Source organism: Osmerus eperlanus, chromosome 15, assembly GCF_963692335.1.
Source record: "Osmerus eperlanus chromosome 15, fOsmEpe2.1, whole genome shotgun sequence".
Taxonomy (NCBI): domain Eukaryota; kingdom Metazoa; phylum Chordata; class Actinopteri; order Osmeriformes; family Osmeridae; genus Osmerus; species Osmerus eperlanus.
The window spans coordinates 9462464-9483869 of record NC_085032.1 but is presented as its reverse complement, the minus strand read 5'-3'; the positions used below and the strand labels follow the sequence as shown (position 1 = coordinate 9483869).

Here is a 21406-nt window from a genome sequence, read left to right as displayed (position 1 = left end):
GAGAGAGAGAGAGAGAGAGAGAGAGAGAGAGAGAGAGAGAGAGAGCGAGAGAGAGAGAGAGAGAGAGAGAGAGAGAGAGAGAGAGAGAGAGAGCGAGAGAGAGAGCGAGAGAGAGAAACAAGTGATTACTCAGTGCTCTGAAAAGGGACCATCAACACATCCATGGTGGCAGAAGCAATCGAGTGAGCCAGCATCTGGTCTGACTGCTCCACACACCATCCAGTCCGCCCAGCCCCTTCACCCTCTCCATCAGATTTCCCATCCGCTCTTCTTTCCCTCCCTCCCCTCCTCAGTCTACATCACCCCCTGCCTCTCTCATTTCCATCAATTCCCCCCCCCCCACCCCCCCCCGTTTGTGGCTGGAAACGACTCGCTGGCCGCCTCCGGAATGGAGGCGTCGACGCCAAGGGGAGGCGATCGGCCGCGATGTGACCAGCGCACGTCCACCTCGCCGACTGCGCCCCTCCTACTGCACCTCTCTCACTGCTACCCACCCCATTACCTTGAGGTCTACGGAGACTGCATTTAAGTGCTCGATCAGCTGGATGAAAACGCCCCCGCCGCCCATCCATCCAGGTGTCCTAACAACCAGGCAGGCACTAAGTACATACGAAGTGTGGGATGGCAAGGCGGCGAGGGACAACATCACACGCGGGTTCGTATTATCCCCCCCTCACCACCACCACCACCTACCCACTTCTTCACAAAGCAAGATGTAATTACAGAGTGCTAAAGCATGGTGTGTTTGGGTGAATCACGAGCATTGGGAGGATGCCGCACCCTGACTCCAGAATTCAAATCCTCCCTCGGTCTCGCAAACATGCCTATTTGAATGGCAATGACATTTGGTGGCGTTGGAAACAAACGGTGAATAAAAACAGCGTCTGGAGAGGGCGGCTGACCATTATTTGAGACCTGGTGGCTTCAATCAGCCGGCCTGGAAAGCTGATATAACCGCCCATCTACTCCACAAATACAGTCAGTCAGCCAGCAAGCAAGCCAACCAGCCGGTCAAATCAGTCAAACAATCAGCCGGACAAAAGCCTCCAAAAATACAGCATAATGTTGGCTAATTGCACTGATTGTCCTAATGTTCTGCAAACGTTAAGAGAGCTCTTCTCACTGTGGTAGTCTGATTCCAACAGGGAATCCTGGACCTCTATGACTGGACCTGAATGGTGCTCCTCTTAAACTGGTCTCCAGACACAAAGACCGATCTCCATCTGCTTGTCAAACTATTCATGGAAGATGCTTTTGTGGTGTCAGATCAGGTGGAGATCAATAAATAAGACCCCGTTTGGCTGCCAAACAACATCAGCCCCATAAAACAGACCTTGACCAAGACAACCGGCAGCCTGACTTTCTACAGCAAAACGCTATGTCGTTTCATAGAGTGTGATTGTATATTGGGATTCATAGGTGTGTTTTGAATAATGGTCCCTATGTGTGTGTGTGTGTGTGTGTGTGTATATGTCTACATGTGTGTGACGACTACTGTATTTTCTAAGCTCCTTCTGTGAAGGTCACCTAAGAAAAAGGAAAAAAACACACGCAAACACTCCAACAAAAAAGGTTGGGATGAATAATGTTGCAATCAATAAGGTGAGGAGAGGTCAGAAGGAGGGAGGGGCAGTGGTACAGGCAGAGCGATAGAAAGACCAAGAGAGAGACCTTGACAGAGAAGGAGAGAGCTGGACTGAGAATGCACTCGGTGGATTGGGAACGCTGTTGTACAGTGAGTGTTGGTACAGCCTTCCGTCACAACTTTCTCTGCAATGACAGGTTCAGAGCCCACCTCACCTATGGGAGCATACAAAAACAGAGAGATGGAGACAAGAAGGAGGGGACAGAGGAGAATGGGAGGGAAGCAGGAATAGATGGAGGACAGAGGGGAGGAGGGATGGAGGAGAGAGGGTGAAAGGAAAGGATGGAAGAAAGGGAGGGGAGGTGGAGTTCACTAAACGGAGCAATGGAGGAGGGAGAGAAGAAGGGGTGGCAAGGGGTGAGAGAAAGAGCAATGGATGGAGGCAGAGGAGAGTGGGAGAAATGGAGGCAGAGGAGAGGGATGGAGGAGAGAGGAGGGATGGAAGGAGGAGAGGAGGGGGAGGGATGGAGGAGAGAGGAGGGATGGAAGGAGGAGAGGAGGGGGAGGGATGGAGGAGGAGGGATGGAAGGAGGAGGGACGGAGGAGAGAGGAGGGATGGAAGGAGGAGAGGAGGGGGAGGGATGGAGGAGAGAGGAGGGGGATGGATGGAGGCGAGAGGAGGGGGGGTGGGATGGAGGAGAGAGGAGGGATGGAGACAGGAGGGGGGAAGGGATGGAGGAGAGAGGACGGGGGGAGGGATGGAGGAGAGAGGAGGGGGGGAGGGATGGAGGAGAGAGGAGGGGGGAGGGGGGGAGGGATGGAGGAGAGGGGGTGGAATGGAGAGAGGAGGGGGGGAGGGATGGAGAGAGGAGGGGGGAGGAGACAGGAAGGGGGGGGAAGTGAGGAGAGGAGAGGGGGAGGGATGGAGGAGAGAAGAGGGGGGAAGGATGGAGGAGAGATGAAGGAGAGAGGAGGGGGGAGGGAGGAGAGGAGAGGAGGGGGGGAGGAGAGAGGAGGGATGGATGAGAGAGGAGGGGGGAGGGATAGAGGAGAGAGGAGGGGGGGAGGGATGTAGGCAGATGCCTGAGGCAGCCGTACAACCGTAAAAACAAGCTGCCGAGACAGCCATGGTGACCACCTCTTGTTGTCACGGCAACCTGTGTCATGTTTGCGTGAGGGACAAGGGGTGAAGAGGAGGGGGGTGAAGAGGAGGGAGGGAAGGAAGGAGGGAGAGAGAAGGAGGGAACAATAAAAAACCCTCTATTAGTGTTTGAGCAACACAGAATTATCACCATTATGGCGATTACCACTCCCAAAAATAATACCTTTGGAAATACAGAGGTAACTGTGGAAACGTACAAAATCGGCACGGTCTTCGTGGAGACGGAAACCACCGCCGGCAAGATAAACAGGCCCTCAAATACAACCCATGACACCAACTTCACTAACACAACGGCCAGCAAGTTCCCTGCCACATCCTCTGTGCTGTGGCGTTCAATTTCCTTTCGCAATTGTGAGTCCAGTGGCTCCTAGTCAGCCATACGACAGAAAGACAAGGTGAAGGGAAGCGCCAACATACCTTTGGTGTCGTGTGAGACGAGCATGAATGTCAAACCAATTAGTGGAATCGTGGAGAAATAAATTCACTGGAGATTGTCTGGCCGGTGCGGTCTTGATGCGAGAACAGCATATGTGCAGACGTGCTCTGTTTGTACCCCTCCACAAATAAAACAAAGAATGTACAATTTACTCTGAAACTGAAACTGACTACAGTAATCCACCATTGTTTATTCCATATGTATTAGAATCAGACTTGGCTTTTGTTTCTAACACGAAAATGAATAAATAATAAAACATATTGGCATTGGACACCTAATATTTAGTTGCACAGCCTTTAGGGGCAATCACTGCAATCAAACGTTTTCTGTAGTTCTCACTGAGACTTGTGCACTTGTGAGGCAGTTTGGCCTACTCTTCCTGAGCAAACTACTCCAGCTGGCTGGTTTGATGGGTGCTTATTGCAAGTTCCAGCTCTTTCCATAGACGTTGGATAGGATTCAGATGAGAACTCATACAAGGCCACTTCAGAACAGTCCAATGACTTCTTCCTATCCATTCTTGGGTGCTTTTAGCAGTGTGTGTTTGTTCTGGGTCATGATACTGTTGGACGACCCATGACCTGCAACTGAGACAGAGCTATCTGACCCTGGGCAGTACGCTCCAGAGTGCCTTGATAGTCTTGAGATTGAATTGTGTCCGGCACAAGGGAGTTGCATGGAAGCACCTTGTCATGTAGTTCATCCCAGGACTTTGCCATCTGCCTGCTCTATAGGAGGCCGGTCCTACAGAGAACCTGTGCGTGCAGCACAAGCTGTCCCCTCGGGCAGCTGAGAGTGACATGTCCGCTCGGCTGCACCTCTGGACTCGAGGCTCGTCCACGGTGACGGGTACGCTACAAGCCCCGCCGGTGCATAGCAACAAGCACAGCAACAAAAACAAAAGAGGAAAAACACTCAACACCAACAGTAGCCCGGCGAGGCACAATCAGGGGAACAAAAAGTGTAGCAGCGCCATTTCTTGCAATGATTGCATTTCTCCTTAATCACATATTGAAATGAGTTTAATAATGACGTTCAATTTGTGGCCGGGGGGGGGGGGGGGGGGGGGGGGTCAGCGTACATCACAGACACGCTTTCGAGACAACCGTCTGGCACATGAACAGGTCTACTCCATCTCCTGCAGGTCCTTCCCTCCTCCCCCAACATGCACTCGCTCCCCAATTCCTGTCTTTCTCCACTCGCTCGCTCGATCACTCTCGCAGCGTTCATGGTGAGCGTTCCCTCGGACACACCTGTCCACCTTGAAGAGCTCTTCCCTCCTCCCTCACAGCCCCCTGTTCCCCCTTCCCCACAGAGAAACAAACACCTGGGGTCTTTTGCTCTGCGGCGTGGTCACTGGCATCATTCGAGGCTATTACAGAGTGGTAGGCAGTCTTTAGATGTAATAACCCGGGGCTGTTTATCTACTCTGTGCTGTTTGTCTCCTTTGTGTGATATATATATATAATGTGTGTGTAAGAGATACATGGCTATGAACATCTGTGACTCACAGATCCTGATCCAGATTTACTCGGCTTGTCAGTGCTGAGGGGGAAGTTGTTTTTTTCCGATTGTTCTCTGTGTGTCTTTTTTGTTTCAAAACTTTGGGGTGGGGAGGGGGAGAAGGAGAGGAAAAACACTAAAAAGAGAGAGGGAGAAAGACACAAAGAACCAGAATCCCTTTTCTGGAGGCACTGCTTTAATCCACTACTATTGGAGCCAATATCAGCACAGCCATTTACAGCTGCTCCTATCCTCATAATGTGGTGTGTTACTGTATGGAGGGTGTATGGCCACTGATCTCCCTCTCCCTTTATCTTCTCCACCCATTTACTTCTTTAGTTGGAGGGCGAGTGAAAAGCTGGCAGAACCCCCCCCCCCCCCCCCCCCTCCCACACACACACCCTCACCAGAGTAACCCAATAAACAGTTGTTTGCCTTCATGGCCTTGGGGAAAGGGAAGCAGGCGAAGGGAAGTTGCAGCAACGTCTCTCACACACACACACAAAACAGGGTACAGAATTACAGTGCGAGGGAGTTTGATACTTTGTCTGGAGTTACCTCGCCGTTGAACAGCAGCCTTCCGAAGAGGAGCTTGGCCTCCTCCAGCCCCCCCTCCAGGTACACTGCACCTGCACACACAGAGGGGCACAGGGTCAGCCAGAGTCAGCCAGGCACCAGGCGTGTGTGTGTGTGTGTGTGTGTGTGTGTGTGTATGGGGGTGGTGTGTGGAGGTCAGGTCACATAGACACTGTGTATTCAAAAAGCTGAACAAGCACACTAGGACACACAAGCACTTCCCGAACACGTCCCTGTTCCCTTCACACTAAAAACATGTAAGTGATGAGAGCAAGCCCGGACTCTGAGGATCAGGGAGGGGCGGGGGAGACCTGAAGCAATCGACTCCTCTTCTAGCGGAAACATGGTTTTAATTGAATTCGGGAATGAGTTATAATTGCTTTATTAAAAGTTAGAGTGCATTTGTATTGCTGTTTTATGGTAAAATGACCTCAGGGTTATGCAGCCACACCACTGTGACAGAGCTACTTTGTGTGTGTGTGGGGGTGTGTGTGTGTGTGTGGAGAAAACCAAGGTCACATAAAATGAGATCATGAAATCATGACTGCCACACACACACACACATTCACAAACGCATGCACACACTCCGACACAGCGCACAAACATAATAGTCAGACAATTGACTTCCCCAAATCTTCCTCCCTTACTTTCTTTCTGTCTCCCTCCCTCTAAATCTCACTCCATCCCTCAAACTGTATGTCGAGCAGGTGAACCAAAGCTACATTTGAAAGTGAAAGATAATGATACCAACCACATGATTCTCATGCTTCTAACCCACTCATAATGTCATTGTTGTTTTATTAACATTAATGTCAGAGAAAATCTCTTAACCTGAATGTAACTTCAATCCATATCACATTTAGGGAGGCTCGTTCAATTTAAATGGCAGTAACAACTTGGCACTTGACACATACAATACATTTAGTTTTTTATTGACATTCATTTTATTGGCGCAAACTTTTTTGATGTTTAGATGTGGGCAAGGCTTGGCACACAGCCTTAACGATCCCACCGGTTTTTATAGACCACATCTAAACCTGACATGGGGATACATCATCTGGAGAGGAAACGGTTCTCAGATGGCAGAGAACACCCCTACACACACACACACACACACCACAGAGGGTATGCAAACACAGACAAACATACAGTACACACACCCACCCACACACAATGACAAGCACCGCCACACATGCAACACATGGACTAAAGCATGCACACAACCCCTTATCTACTCTCAGCTTGTCAGCTGTACCTGAGGGTGGGACCTCTGCAATCTCAGCATCGTGCTCAGGGGGGCTCCACCACAGGGTGCACAGAGACAAGCAAGCAGCTCCTCAGAAGGCTAGAGGATCTCCAGCCCTAAAGATCTGGAACCGAGATCTGTGGTTTGACCACGGCCTTGGATGCTAAAGCAGAACAGATCCTTGTGGGTTCTTGAGGTTTTGACGATGCGTCAAGATTCCAAAAGTCCCAGAAAGATGTTTGAACTACAAGAGTTTCACTTTATATTGGATTTTTCCATCTTTTTTTTCTTCTTCCCTTTCCTGGGAAGAAAGAGGAGAAGGAGGTGGGAGGACGGTGGAGAGAATCCTCAAGGGAGTAGTAGGTAAGAGGTATTACAAAAATCTCAAAGTAACACACCTTTGGTGTCAATCAACGAAACGGCTGGATGAAGAAACCGAGATGCTCACTTCATTCTAGTTCTGACAGGGAGGCTGTCCATCCGCAGAGGGAAAAAAGAAGAAAAAAAAGAAAAGAGAAGCGAGAAAGTGCAAGAGAATGGCCCCCAGCAGTTCGCTCAATTTCACAAAAACACGTCGCCGTCATTTGACAAAGCATGCTCGCCAGGCTTCCAGAAGCATGGCCAGGCTTTGCAGTCGACAGAAGCCTGACCAGCCAGCCTGTCAGAGCATTATAGTGTGTACAGCTCCCAGTGCAGACCCCATACCTCAGTCAGTGGTTAAATATTCACGTTTCGACTCAACTGGCCAACTCAGTGGAACTTGATGGGTCCAGTGGTGGCCCAGATACACCTCTCTGGTAGTCCAGAGCTGGCCCTCTGGTATAGTCCAGAGCTGGCCCTCTGGTATAGTCCAGAGCTGGCCCTCTGGTATAGTCCAGAGCTGGCCCTTTCATTATGCTTGAGACAAAACATGGCACAAATCAAATAATTCAAATAATGCCTTTGAAATATGAATGTGACCTAGATACGAATGGGTGAGTCAGTGAGTCAAAAACAGACTGCATAGCCAATCACATTGTACTGCTAATGGCCTGGGACTGTGAAGAAAGCATGCTAAGTTATCATTAGGGAAGAGTTTTCCACCATACGCACAGCTTTCCAGTGAATGAGAGTTTTAAAAAAAGGGGTCCAGGCAATATCTGACAGTCGCATTAATAATCCCAAATGAATAATTCAAAAACGCTCAGGCTTTAATCCATCACGTAGCATAGCAAGGAGCTCTCAGCAGGAAATGGCCAGCGCAGATGTTAAATGGTGAAATAAACGGCAAACCGTGGGACGTGAAAGGAACACCGCCATGGCACAAGAGCTGCCTGATTGCGTTCCACTATCAGAACATCTCACTGTACACAAAGAGCAGGGTTTGGAGGAGAAGAAGAGAACAAGCGGGAGAAGTAAAAGAGGATTCCAACAAAAGGCACATTTTTTGGGGGGTCCTTTTTGGTTGTTCCCCCCCCTTCTCCCGGCAGCAATTAAAAGGAGCAGCACTTGCTCTGTGAATACACCGGCTGCATTGTGTGTACGGATCTGATGTACAGTGAGTTAGAGAGATGATCCTTCTGTCTTCGTCTCTCTCCATTCTCTACGCTTTCAATAGGAAGAGCTTAGAAGGAGCCCTCACCAAAATGCCCCATCTGTGTACTTGCTGGCAGGCACAGTACACCCCACATATCAACTGTATAAGAAAATGGGGGCCATCAAACAGAGTGGGGGCCCTTTCTTGTCAATTCTTTCCTCTTGTTTTGGAGCAGTTCAATAGAGAGGGGAAGCGGTGTGGCTTAGTGTAAGAGAGAAGAGAGACTGGGGGGGTAGAGGAAGAAGAGGGGAGTGTCTGAGGAAGGGAGGGAGAAGAGGCGAGGAGATTGAGCAAGAAAGAGGGGGGAGGATGGTAGGAGCAGGCCAAGGGGAGAAAGCCGTTTCAAAAGATGGGAGAGGTGAGGTGAGATAGGGATAAAGAGATGAAGAAGAAGAATGTAAAGGCGACCAGGGCCAAAAGTGCCCAAATGAGAATGGCCCGCTCTGGCAAGAAGTTAATGACGAGCGGATCAGAAAAGCTAGATTTCCATTCAACACTTTAAATAATTCAGGGTTGTGGGGCGCCCATTTGCATTGCAGATGCCTTCGCTTGTGTCTCGCACTTTTCCTCCCCTTCCTCTCTCCCGCCTTCCACCTCGCTCTCGCTCCATTTTTCCCATGCTCTCCCTCTCTCCTTTGCTCTCCCTCTCTTACTCCGGTGCCATAGAGCGGCCCTGCCTCAGGGTGAGGAAATAGACACACTCCGTTTGTCAGGCGGAGGAAGAGGCTCGGCCCATGCAAAGTAGGGGATTATCTGCCATTTCCAACACGGCGAGGGGTTCAAGGGTCACCGCGGCGCGCAAACAAAAAGCGGGAGGTCACAATACATGCAAAGCGACCCTTTGCGGCTATCTCCTCCAGCTTTCAAAAACACATCTGCCTTTCAAGATTGCCGCCTTCTTTTTCTTCTCCCTAAACCAGTGCCGGAAGAGAGAATCAGCATTCTCTGAACAGAGAGGTGCAGGTGGAGAGATCAGAGCAGGGAGTCCACAGGACTACAACTCCTGTGGATTTGTTTCCCACTTTTCTGCTTCCAGCGGCAGATTTAGTGGGAATTATAGCCAGTGCCGCGCTAGGCTTTGCTCATGCAGTGAAACGCCGTAGAAGGGGAAAGCGAGCGGGAGCGCTAGTTCGGCTTCGCAGACGTGGAATCCGAACAGTGCTTCCAAGTTTTTTCCACTCCAACGTACGTTCACTGTGCAATAAAATGGACGAACTTCAGCTACTGATGGTGAAAAAGAGACTTTCTTTCATATTCGGTTTTGTGCTTCACGGAGACATGGCTGTGCGATTTGATCCCGGACACTGCATTACATCTGGCAGGCTTTCAACTCGTGAGAGCTGACCGGGACACTGCACTCTCCGGAAAAACCAAAGGCGGTGGTATTTGTTTCTACATCAACAGTGGCTGGTGTGTAGATGTGACAGTGATTCTGCAACATTGTTCTCCGGATCTGGAATCATTTTTAATAAACTGTAAACCTTTTTACTCGCCACGAGAATTTGCGTCACTCATTTTGGTCGAAGTTTACATGGCACCGGGTCCACAGGTTAAAGAGGCCCAACACATGCTCGCCGACCAGATTCTGAGTGTGGAGCGAGCAAACCCGGATTCCCTTGTTATCGTACTCGGCGACTTTAACAAAGGTAATCTCAGCCACGAACTCCCTAAATACAGACAATTCATCAAATGCCCAACCAGAGAAGAGAACACTCTGGATCACTGCTACACTACAGTCAGTAGAGCCTACCACGCCGTCCCTCGTGCAGCACTGGGTCACTCTGACCATACCATGGTCCACCTGATTCCTGCATACAGGCAGAAATTAAAGCTCTGTAAACCTGTTGTGAGGACATCAAAACAGTGGACCAGTGAGGCTATGGAGGATCTGCGGGCGTGCTTGGACTGTACTGACTGGGATATGTTCACGACTGCTACCAATAGTCTGTATGAACTCACAGAGGCTGTGACATCATACATCAGCTTCTGTGAGGACTACTGTATTCCAACACGCACCAGGGTGAACTTCAACAACGACAAGCCCTGGTTCTCAGCAGAGCTCAGAAGGTTGAGGTCAGAGAAGGAGGAAGCATTTCGGAGTGGGGATAGAGACAGATTCAAGGAGTTGAAGAACAGGTTAAGCAAGGCGGTGAAAGAGGCTAAACGACTGTACTCAGAGAGACTGAAGCGTCAGTTCTCTGCTAACGACTCTGCTTCTGTCTGGAGGCAGATTACCAACTACAAGCCCAGAGCCCCCCACTCCACTAATGACTCCCGCCTGGCCAACGACCTGAATGAGTTCTACTGTAGATTTGAAAGACAATTGGACTGTCCTGAACTACCCCTTCCCACCCACGAGGCCTCCTCCCTCACCCCCTCTACAGTGACGACTCTCTCCATTCAGGAGGGTGAAGTTAACAAACTTTTCAAGAGGCAGAACCCCCGCAAAGCAGCTGGGCCGGACTCTGTCTCTCCTGCCACCCTCAAGCACTGCGCTGACCAGCTGTCTCCGGTGTTCACCTACATCTTTAACACCTCCCTGGAGACATGCCATGTGCCAGCCTGTCTCAAGTCCTCCACCAGCATCCCTGTGCCCAAAAAGCCAAGGCCAACAAGACTCAATGACTACAGACCCATCACCCTGACCTCTGTGGTAATGAAGGCTTTTGAGCGCCTTGTGCTGGCACACCTCAAAGCCATCACAGACCCTTTCCTGGACCCACTGCAGTTTGCCTACAGAGCCAACAGATCTGTGGATGACGCCGTTAACATGGCCCTCCACTTCACCCTACAGCACCTGGACTCCCCAGAATCCTATGCCAGGATCCTGTTTGTGGACTTCAGCTCTGCCTTCAACACCATCATCCCTGCCCTGCTTCAGGACAAGCTCTCCCAGCTGAACGTGCCTGACTCCACCTGCAGGTGGATCACAGTCACCACCCTCATTGGGCTCATCTCTGACGGGGATGAGTCTGACTATAGGTGGGAAGCGGCCAACCTGGTGACCTGGTGTAGCCAGAACAACATAGAGCTCAATGCTCTTAAGACAGTGGAGATGGTTGTGGACTTCAGGAAGAATACGGCCCCACTCACCCCCATCACCCTGTGCGACTCCCCAGTCAACACTGTGGAGTCCTTCCGCTTCCTGGGCACCATACTCTCTCAGGACCTCAAGTGGGAACTGAACATCAGCTCCCTCACCAAAAAAGCACAACAGAGGATGTACTTCCTACGGCAGCTGAAGAAATTCAACCTGCCAAAGACAATGATGGTGTACTTCTACACAGCCATCATTGAGTCCATCCTCACCTCTTCCATCACCATCTGGTACGCTGCTGCCACTGCCAGCGTATCATCCGCACTGCTGAGAAGATGATCGGCTGCAATCTGCCTACCCTCGAGGACCTGCACACCTCGAGGACCCTGAGGCGTGCGAGGAAGATCGTGGCCGACCCCTCCCACCCTGGTCACTCCCTGTTCCAGCTACTCCCCTTTGGCAGAAGGCTGCGGTCCATCAGGACCAAAACCTCACGCCATAAGAACAGTTTCTTTCCATCTGCTACTGGCCTCTTCAACAAGGCCAAGGACTCCCATTGACATTCATTCACTTATTTGACTATTATAAGTCCATCTAATGGCAATTCAGTATGCATAAGCCACTTTATCTCAGTATCCGATTGCACTATGTTGACCATTCACACTGCTCATTCCATTCTTATTTGTACATATTTTATATTTAAATTGTTGTATTCTTAGATTGTTTAGTTATTAGAAATAGTTAAACTTTTGTACTTTTACTTAATTTAAGATCTGTATATGTTTAGTGTTTTGCACCTCCCTGCCACAGTAAATTCCGTGTTTGTATAACATACAATTGCGAATAAACCTGATTCTGAAATAATACGTCTGGAAAATGTTATGACAACTCTGAAGAGGGAGGAAAAGGCATTTCCTCTGTCGGATGTCACCGTGTGTGTGCCAGAGATGTCGGAGAATCTGTAAGCCCTTTTGCAATGTCTGTTTTACGGGGAAGGTTCCGTGTGCGTGTAGAAAATGACAGGCGACATGCCTCCCCCATCCCATCAGAGGTCTTCTTGAGAGAGTGAAAGCTCCAAAAGGGGAGAGAGGAGAGGGAGAGATCAGGAGGGAGAGAGGGGAACAAGAGTGAACATGTGACAGGATGACGCCTCATCTGCATGACATGCCTTTCACCTCCGAACACCCAAACTATACACCACACTGGGAACGAGTGCGATGGAGGAAAGAGGGGGAGGAAGAGAGATGGAAAGGAAGAAAGAGAGAGAGGGAGAAACAGGAGAGACGCAGAGTGAGAGAAACCAAAGAGAGGATGGGGGGGGGGGGTGCAGACAGTAAGACAAGGGGATCTTAAAGGAGCGCTCCGAGCCAAAAAACTGAAATGACAAACGTGTCAGAGAAGAAGTGAAACATCAAGACAAGCAATTTCAACGTAAGCGGTTTTCGCGTGCTCGAATGTCTGTATGTGTGTGTGGGTGTGTTGGTGGGGGGCCTATTTTGAGCTACTGATCCAAAACCGTTGCTTGGGGGGGGAGGCTGTCTACTGACAGCAGTTTTCACAGACTCCTTTTTGGAGCACCACGCCTGTTTATTCACTTTTGTTCTGAAATTGAAATCCTCGAGATGGTCTGGAAAGAGACCGGGGAGAGAGAGCGAGAGAGAGAGCGAGAGCGAGAGATAGACAGAGATCGAGGAGGAAGAGATGAGGGGGGGGGGGGTTTAACGAGAGAGATGAGAGAAGGGTACAGGGTACGAGTCGTCTGGTGGCAGTTGCCTTGCTCGGTTGCGCCCGGTGATGAGGCGGCGACAGCCACGGGACAGAATAGATTAGGATGCCGTCTCTGACGATAATGAACCGGTAACAAGTACGAGGACCCAGCGGGGGGGGGAAGCGACCATGCCAGTCAGCACTTTCTCACTCTTGTCTCTTTTCCACCTATGTATACTTTTTTTTAAGAAAAAGAGAGGGACAGGGATCTTTTCAAAGCCACCCCACTCTTCTCTATCTCCCATCAGGGGAGTGAAGGAGCGTCTGAATTGGTTCAATCAAGATGGTGATAAGACGGAGAAAGCTGCAGACTCTGCAGCTGTACAGGGCCACGGCTTAGCTTAGCGCTACCCATGGGGCCTAGGAGAGAGAGCGATGGAGACCGTGCCTGCAGAGAGATTAGAGTGTGTGTGTGTGTGTGTTTGTTGCCAGGGCAGGGGGTCCTAATCACTGCACAGGCTCCAATGTACTCAAGCAAACACTGAGTGAGATGAATGGATAGAGAGAGAGAGTGTGTGAGCATGTGTGTGTGTGTGTGTGTGGGCAGAGAGAGAGCTGCTCCAGGGACTAGCTGTCCAGCCAGAGGTCACAGCACATCTCTAGAGATCAATAAAGCTGCTTAATGTGTCGCGTCCCTAATGGGAGTTGCACTGAGGCTATTTACACAGTTAAACACACACACACACACACACACAACACACACTGACCTGAATACAACTCTGTATTCAAAGCACATGTAGGTCACTTAGGGAAGTGTAGCACAATTGGCACAATTACACAGAACACAGTGACCAATACGATCCCCGCCAGGCTGGCTCGGCGCCCGGCCGTGCGTGGGCGTCGCTGGCGGTGGGGTGCATGGGGAAGAGGAAGGCGCGGGCCTGTCACTCGTACACGTCACCTGTCAAAAGCGCTCGCTCAGAACGGCGTCATTTGTGCGTCGGCATGCTGGTACTAACTGCAAGTGACAATGGTGGTCACTTACGGAGTTCCTCCATTTTTGTTCATGTTTACGTCTTAAAATGTCATCCCCGATGAGGGGGGGGGGGGGGGGGGGTCTCACCTATGAGGGCCTCGAAGCAGTTGGCCATGGCGTGGCGCAGGTCAGACTCTCTGCACAGGTCCGGCCCGTGGGCGTACAGCATGAAGCGGTCCAGCTCCAGCTTCTGTGGACGTCAAGCACAACAGCGAGTGAGAGAGAGAGAGCGGGCGGGCACACACGGAGAGTGGGACTGAAACGGGACCTCGAGGAGATCCTCTCGTTTTAGATCCGACTGAACAAATGGTCTTAGGTTAAGGGATTAGCATTCATCTTCGAGTGAACCGGTCTGAGAGGAATAAGTGCCAACACAGACAGACACACACACAGACAGTGTCCACAGACAGTGGGCCAGCGTCCAGTGACAGTGGGCCAGCGTCCAGTGACAGTGGGCCAGCCCGACAGCTCTGTCCAGAGAACGGGCAGAGGTCTCAGAGCTCACGGGGGGGGCCGGTGTGCCATCCAGCTGCTCCTCTCTGCAACCTGTCACCACAAGCTGGATCCGGCTAGACACACACACTTTTACCGGCGTGCACACACAGATGTACAACTTTCACACACACACCGACCCCCACAGGGGCAGTTTGGAGTCTGAGATAATCCCATATAAAACGATTGTGTTGGATCACAGCAACTGACCTTCACTCCGTCTGGGAAGACAGGAAAAAACACCTCTCCCTCTCACCATCAAACGACCCAGTACGTTTTCACCCTACTTAGGCCACTACATCGAGAAATATGCTGCTTGTTCAATTCAGTTCAAAGTAGACTTGGTGGTGACCCATGACCCGGTAGGTTTAAAGGTCGTCGGATCATCAGGTATGTTTGTGCAGTCCTTCTAGGATGTTCTGCGGACACTTGGAGGCACCGCACCAAGCATTTGTAATTGGAGTGGTAGAAATAGGACAACAGTCCATCCTTGGCTAATAACATTAGAGTGCCAACTAATTAGTCTGACATTGCAGGGCGGTAGTCTCCCACCCTCTATTGCACACACGCACACACATTATAGGCACCGTTGTAACAAACACCGCTACAGGGAACTCCGACTTCTAAAGTCTTCCGAGTGAAGTAGCGGCTTACGCCGGAGATGTTTTTTTCCCTCTCTAGATAATTGCAAGCCCCCTCCAGCAGACACACTTACAAGGTGCGCCACAGCAGGCAACACGGCAAGCAGGCAACACCGAACCCCGTTCCCTTTCCACGAGCAGCGAAAAGAAAATCGAAATAATAATGAAACAAGCACAAACTCTTGGCTAACGTGGTACGTGCACAGTGGCATCTGTCTGTTTCGCGGCAGATTATTGGAGTGGGTGTTGTTGACTCACACCAGTGTGGCTACAAGCCACTGCCAAGGAGGGGAGGAGAGAGAGGGAGAGACAGCAAGCCTGTAGGGAAGCTTGGTGTATGTTTAAGTCAAATGTACCCCTCCACACCCCTTGGAACAACAACCTTTTAACTCCAATTATAAACCTGGAGAGGGAAAGAAGGAGGGATGAAGGGGTGAGGGGATTTCCAGTGCCCTCACAGAAAAGCTATGAAAGGCTAAAGAGACCAGAAGATACAAGTCTGTTTTCCAGGTTCTTTCTTCAGATCTGATAGCATATGGGAGGGGGCCTCACCTTAGCTAGCATGGCAAGGTGCTGGTTCTGGACGATGGCTGTTCGGTAGGTGGCCAGGCCGCCCTCCTCAAGACTGGGAAACAGGTAGTATAGGTGGACACTGGGGATACAAACAGGCTGGATTAAAAATGGCCACCCATGGAGGGACAAACACAGGAAGAACTTTGTGATGCGTCCCAAAAATGTAATATGGGACAGTTTTGTCCTCAGTTCTTTTAATATTTCACAATATAATAATAATAATAATAATAATAATAATATGTTGCAGCTATAATGCCAAGAACCTTACACACAGCAAAACTTTTAGGTACGCATTCTTTATTGTTACTTAATTACCATCCAAGACAGAAATCATTAATATATTATCATGCTCTTGCTCTCCATCTGTCCAAATCCAAAATGGCCGCCCGTATATGGAGTAAGCACAATGGGAAACACCTCATCTCAAGTGGCCGTCTGTGGTCCAATGATCGCACAGCTGTGTCGTGGGCAACTGGCTTCCATTTCATTACAACGCATCTCAGCCTCCCGAAAGCTCCAGCGTGTCATTTGATTTTCATATCAAAACCAGCCATTTATTTTTGCAATTTCTAATCAATGCCAAATGAGATAGCAGGTGGTGTTATTTTTCTTTATTATTTTGTTCCCAACTAGCACAAAAAAAAGTGAATTTGTCAAAGCACCGCTAACTTACCTCCTTAACAACACATTCTGAATAAATACATAATATTTATCAAAATGAAGATAATTTGTCTTGGCACATCTGTAGTTCAGACAAAATGGCGTGTCAGAGACGAGATGGCATGCAACGGAGACTGCACACCCTCTGGATTTGTGAATTTGTCACAGAGCAACCATGGAAATCATTTTTTTGTGTCCGACAAACAAACTCGAATGCCCCCAATAGATCGAGGCCGATGGAGTATTATTTCAATACACTGGGTTTCATGTTTGTGTGAATCCTTCTCATTGTCAGCCTGTCAGTCTGGAATGTGTGGGGGCGAGGCGACCTCGTGTGAACAGTGGAGGGAGTAGGCGAGGGGTGGCCAAGGCTGAGTATGGAATGAGGTGTGAAAGAGAGAGAACAAGAGAGGAAAAAAAAGTCCTTGGCCAGTGTGTTCCATAATGTCCTAACGTAGAGCTACGTAACGGGGATGGATGGGTGGGTGGGTGGGCTACAAACCGTTTCTCGACAGCTTCGCCCTCGTACAAAACGTGGAGCATGTCTTGAAAAGGTTGAAAAAAAAAAAAAAAACAACGATGGTGGAGATCTACCATCTCCCACTACAGCACGGAGCACGGAGCAGTCTTCAGCTGGCCTGGCTCTTTTTCTTCCCCTTTTATCTTTCCCCATTCTCAATTAATTATACTTCTTACCCAGCTTGTTCAGTTCCACTAACATGTTCTTCTGCGTCGCCCTCTACACAGAGCGGGGGCTAGTGGATGCTTCCTCGACAGAAATTGGCTGTACCTGAGAAATCGACGGCGGGGTGGGGGAGGAGGGTCTGAATAATTCACGGCCGCAGAGTTGAGAAGGAAGGCGCACTGGTCCCCTGTCGAGGGCAAACATATCAGAGGAGTTCCGAGGCAAGGCGAGGAGGAGCCATACTGCCCCGGGTCTGGAGAAACCACTCTTAAACGCCTTGCTTCTCTCTTCCCTCCTGTTCTCCCTCTCCCCCCTCATTTTCCTGCCCGGTGGAGATGGAAAGGAATCTAGTCTTATTCCAGCTGTTTCTCAACCCCTGTCAGAGTCTCGTTCTCCATATCAACCCTGTATGTTGAATACTGCCAAAGGAAATGGTTAGCAAGCACACCCAAACAGCAATGTGATGGAGAGGAGGGAAAAACAAAACAAAAACAAGGGATCTCTCCCACCAAAAGACGATATGCTTCATTAGAGACTGGGAAGAGGAGGGGGGGGATGTCCTGAGAATGCATGTTTGTGTATGTATAAATACACACGCACACACTGTGTGTGTGTTGTTGGCCACAGGCAATTTTTCTCTTCTTTCATAAGAGAAGTGGGAGGGTACTAGTGCAAGCGTGCAAACGTGTGTGTGTGTGTGTGAGAGAGTGAGTGAGAGAGTGAGTAATAATAGCTGAACGTAATTAGCGCTGTGCCAAGCTAAGTGGTGGGCCAGGCTGGCCGCTCTCACCTGGGAGTCAATAATACAGTCAGCAACCCAGACAGCTAATTGCACAGTTGTCATGGAGAATTTCAGCCCTTTTAAAAGGTATGTTTAAGCTGGCTCGGGTTTGGGGTGGGAGGGGGGGTTGGATGACTACATCCCAATCCAATCGCAGCATCGTGAATGAGGCGGGGTGGGTGGGGGTTGGCGGGGTGAGAGATGAGAAAGAGAGCCGGTGTCGTGTTGGGGTTTAATTAGCGCTGGTCTCTGTCAGGAGGTTTTCACCCGCCCACCGCAAACTCACCTGGTGAGGAACTCGACGACGGCGTCGCCTAGGAACTCCAACCTCTCGTTGTGATTGATCCTGGAGACGGGGGAGACGGGAGGGGGTTAACCTCTCCAAGTACAGCAGACACGGATGCATGCATAGAAACACGCACACACACGAATCTCAGGTTCTCCATCTTTCTCACTCACACACACACAAGCATCTTAGGTTCTTTATTTCACACACACACACACAAACTAGCATTTCAGGTTTTCCATCTTTCTCACACACACACAAACTGAATTTTCATTTCCCAGACATGCCGTCCCAGCCACGACGCCCCAGCCACGACGCCCCAGCCACGACGCCCCAGCCACGACGCCCCAGCCACGACGCCCCAGCCACGACGCCCCAGCCACGACGCCCCAGCCACGACGCCCCAGCCACGACGCCCCAGCCACGACGCCCCAGCCACGACGCCCCAGCCACGACGCCCCAGCCACGACGCCCCAGCCACGACGCCCCAGCCACGACGCCCCAGCCACGACGCCCCAGCCACGACGCCCCAGCCACGACGCCCCAGCCACGACGCCCCAGCCACGACGCCCCAGCCACGACGCCCCAGCCACGACGCCCCAGCCACGACGCCCCAGCCACGACGCCCCAGCCACGACGCCCCAGCCACGACGCCCCAGCCACGACGCCCCAGCCACGACGCCCCAGCCACGACGCCCCAGCCACGACGCCCCAGCCACGACGCCCCAGCCATGACGCCCCAGCCATGCAGTCCACGTGACCCACCTGGAGGGGGAGGGGTCTTCCTGGCCCAGCCGGGACATGATGTTGATCAGAGTGTTGATTCCTGGCCGACAGTAGACAGGGCGGTCGTTACGGACACGTCAAACAATTGTGAAGTGATTGTGGAGTGATTCAGGCCGGACCAACACAGGTGTACCCACCCTTCTTTCTCATGTACATGTGGTGGACCTTCCTGTCGCCGTACTTGGGCTGGCGGATGCCACAGTTGGACAGGGAGTTGCGGGCGTGGTCTGGGTTCATGCCAAAGTTGAGGTGGTGGCTGGGATGGGTCATGGCCAGCTGAGAGAGAGACAGAGAGAGACAGCGTGCTTAAACAGAACAAAAACACCAGCTATGTGGCCAAATGATTCCAAATGTGGATATTTGCCTTTAACACTCGGTTAGGGAGTCGGGCTATTAATCAGAAGGTTGTTGGTTCGATTCCCGGCTGTGCCAAATTACATTGTGTCCTTGGGCAAGGCACTTCACCCTACTTGCCTCGGGGGGGAATGTCCCTGTACTTACTGTAAGTCGCTCTGGATAAGAGCTTCTGCTAATTGTTTAAATATAACTCCTGTCAAAGCAGCCACAGCATACAAGTAGACTTTAGAATGAGCACCTCAGAGAGCCCACAGAAGATCAACAAGTTTGTCTCAGAGCGCTTTTCTTTTTCCCCCCGTAATTTCGACAAAATGGTTTCCCCTCAAAAAAAGTTGGTTTTGAACCAAACTGGGCTGGCTCAGGAAGAAGCAGAGATACTGTTCAGTAGGACATGTCAAGCCTTTATCAATCTTACATTAGCAGACGGTTCTCAGCAAAAAAAATATATGATATATCAAATCCTCTCTCCGCTGGGCTCGCTGTTCAGAAATGCTTGTCTTGCTGCAGCTCAACTTCAAATCAATTTCAAGCTCCAATGAGATATATGTAAAATGTTAACAGAAAGGTTTCAATATTTATCATCACCGGAGATGCCTTGCGGGGTTTGTAGCGTTGAAAGGGGAAACTAATTTAAAGGCAAATAAAGAGGACAGAAGCCTTGTTGTTGCTAGGTTAGGTTCAGCACGTCGCCTCTGCCCATGTTGGTTCCAAAACAGCACACTTGGCATCTTGAGGGTCCCTTAAAAAGATGGTCCTGAGCATGCTGCAGTGATGTGAGGCTGTTCAACACAAGGAAGAGAATGTTTCAGCTGAAGCTAGGGAGCGGATTGGCTTTTTGTAACCTTAGCTGTCAATATTATGAGTGCGTGAAGTATGAGGGATTTGGACTTAAATGATCAATCTTCTGCCGCTCTGCTCAACAGCCTCTGGCTGTGTGTGTGCGCTTATATATATATATATATATATATATATATATGTGTGTGTGTGTGTGTGTGTGTGTGTGTGTGTGTGTGTGTGCGCTTATATATATGTGTGTGTGTGTGTGTGTGTGTTAACCAGAGTAAACATGATCACAGAACAGTTTTCAGAGTTAAGACACAGCTGTGTGTCTCATTTGAGTTGCCGCAGTGTTTTTCAGATTTCCGTTGGGGGTGAAGGGGTGGGTGGGGGTTCTGGAGTGCTTCACCATCAAATCTGAGAGATCAAAACACTTGGGATGTTCGGCTGTCAAGTCTTCGCTCTTTGATGACCGCTCCAATTTAAAAACGTAAACCTACACGTGTTCGGCCGTGCACAGGGACACACCCAGAGGCAGACACGCACACAGGCAGGATCAGACGGAGCGGTGCAGTGGTACAGCTGAATTCTTAAACCCTGCTGGGCCATCTCCGGTTCTGTCAACATGGGTCAATGGAGGAGGGGTGGGGAGGGGATGGAGGGATGAAAGGTGGTGTGGTGATGGGATGGTTAAGGAGGCGTGGTGAGGTGATAAAGGGATAGGAGGAGGGGTGGTGAGTAGGGCTGTCAACTTTAGTTGTTTAGTCGACTAATCGGTCGATTTCGTCTTGGTCGACTGACATTCTCATTGGTCGACCAGTTGCATTTTTTTTACCAATAAAGAAATTTTCATTGATTTACTCTTTGATATTTATTCCTTTATAAGCAGTTATATATTACTGTATTCAAAATATAATTAGCCTATGTTTTATCCCCAACTTTAAATGCTTTAATTTAGGCTATTTCGTAACAGCGCCACAGTTTAGCGCACCACGTAGAACACTCGGGAACCGCACGTGGCTGGCTGCACTGCTGCTTCGCGCTCAGTAGCCTAAGGAATATGGGTAGTTTTGCTGTATTCATTCAGTTAGAACGCTACGTGTTTTGTCTTTAGTCGACAAAATGTCCAAGAAATCTAAATCTTTTGTCTGGCTGCATTTTACAAAAAAAGACGACAAGACTGTGGATCCTCTTGCGACGAAATGAAAGATTATCTTCAGGACAGAAGTAAAGTGGACACTGCTGGGCCACTTGCGTGGTGGAAAAATAATGAGGAGAGATATCCACAACTTGCTCGGGCAGCCAAACGCCTGCTCTGCATCCCTGCAACCTCCACTCCTGCAGAGCGCATATTTTCCAAAGCAGGATTTATTGTTAACAAGTCGAGGAGCTGTCTTTTACCCAAGAATGTGGACATGTTAGTGTTTTTGGCCCACAACATAAAAAAGGTGGACTAGGCCTGCAGATCTGTTAGTAGCCTTAACGGCTTTATTATGCTGACTCA

At 50.1% G+C, this 21406-nt stretch overlaps 1 protein-coding gene across 1 annotated transcript in view; it reads right to left on the bottom strand.

Annotated features, from left to right (window-relative positions):
* The window catches only part of drosha (drosha ribonuclease III), a 64090-nt gene that overhangs the window by 23251 nt on the left and 19433 nt on the right, over window positions 1-21406 (bottom strand). The window contains exons 18-23 of the mRNA XM_062480351.1: window positions 18906-19044; window positions 18748-18808; window positions 17983-18042; window positions 15550-15649; window positions 13952-14054; window positions 5245-5315 (exon numbers count right to left, since the gene is read on the bottom strand). Of these exons, the coding sequence (XP_062336335.1) occupies window positions 5245-5315; window positions 13952-14054; window positions 15550-15649; window positions 17983-18042; window positions 18748-18808; window positions 18906-19044 (534 nt within the window). The remainder of the gene's footprint in view (window positions 1-5244; window positions 5316-13951; window positions 14055-15549; window positions 15650-17982; window positions 18043-18747; window positions 18809-18905; window positions 19045-21406) is intronic.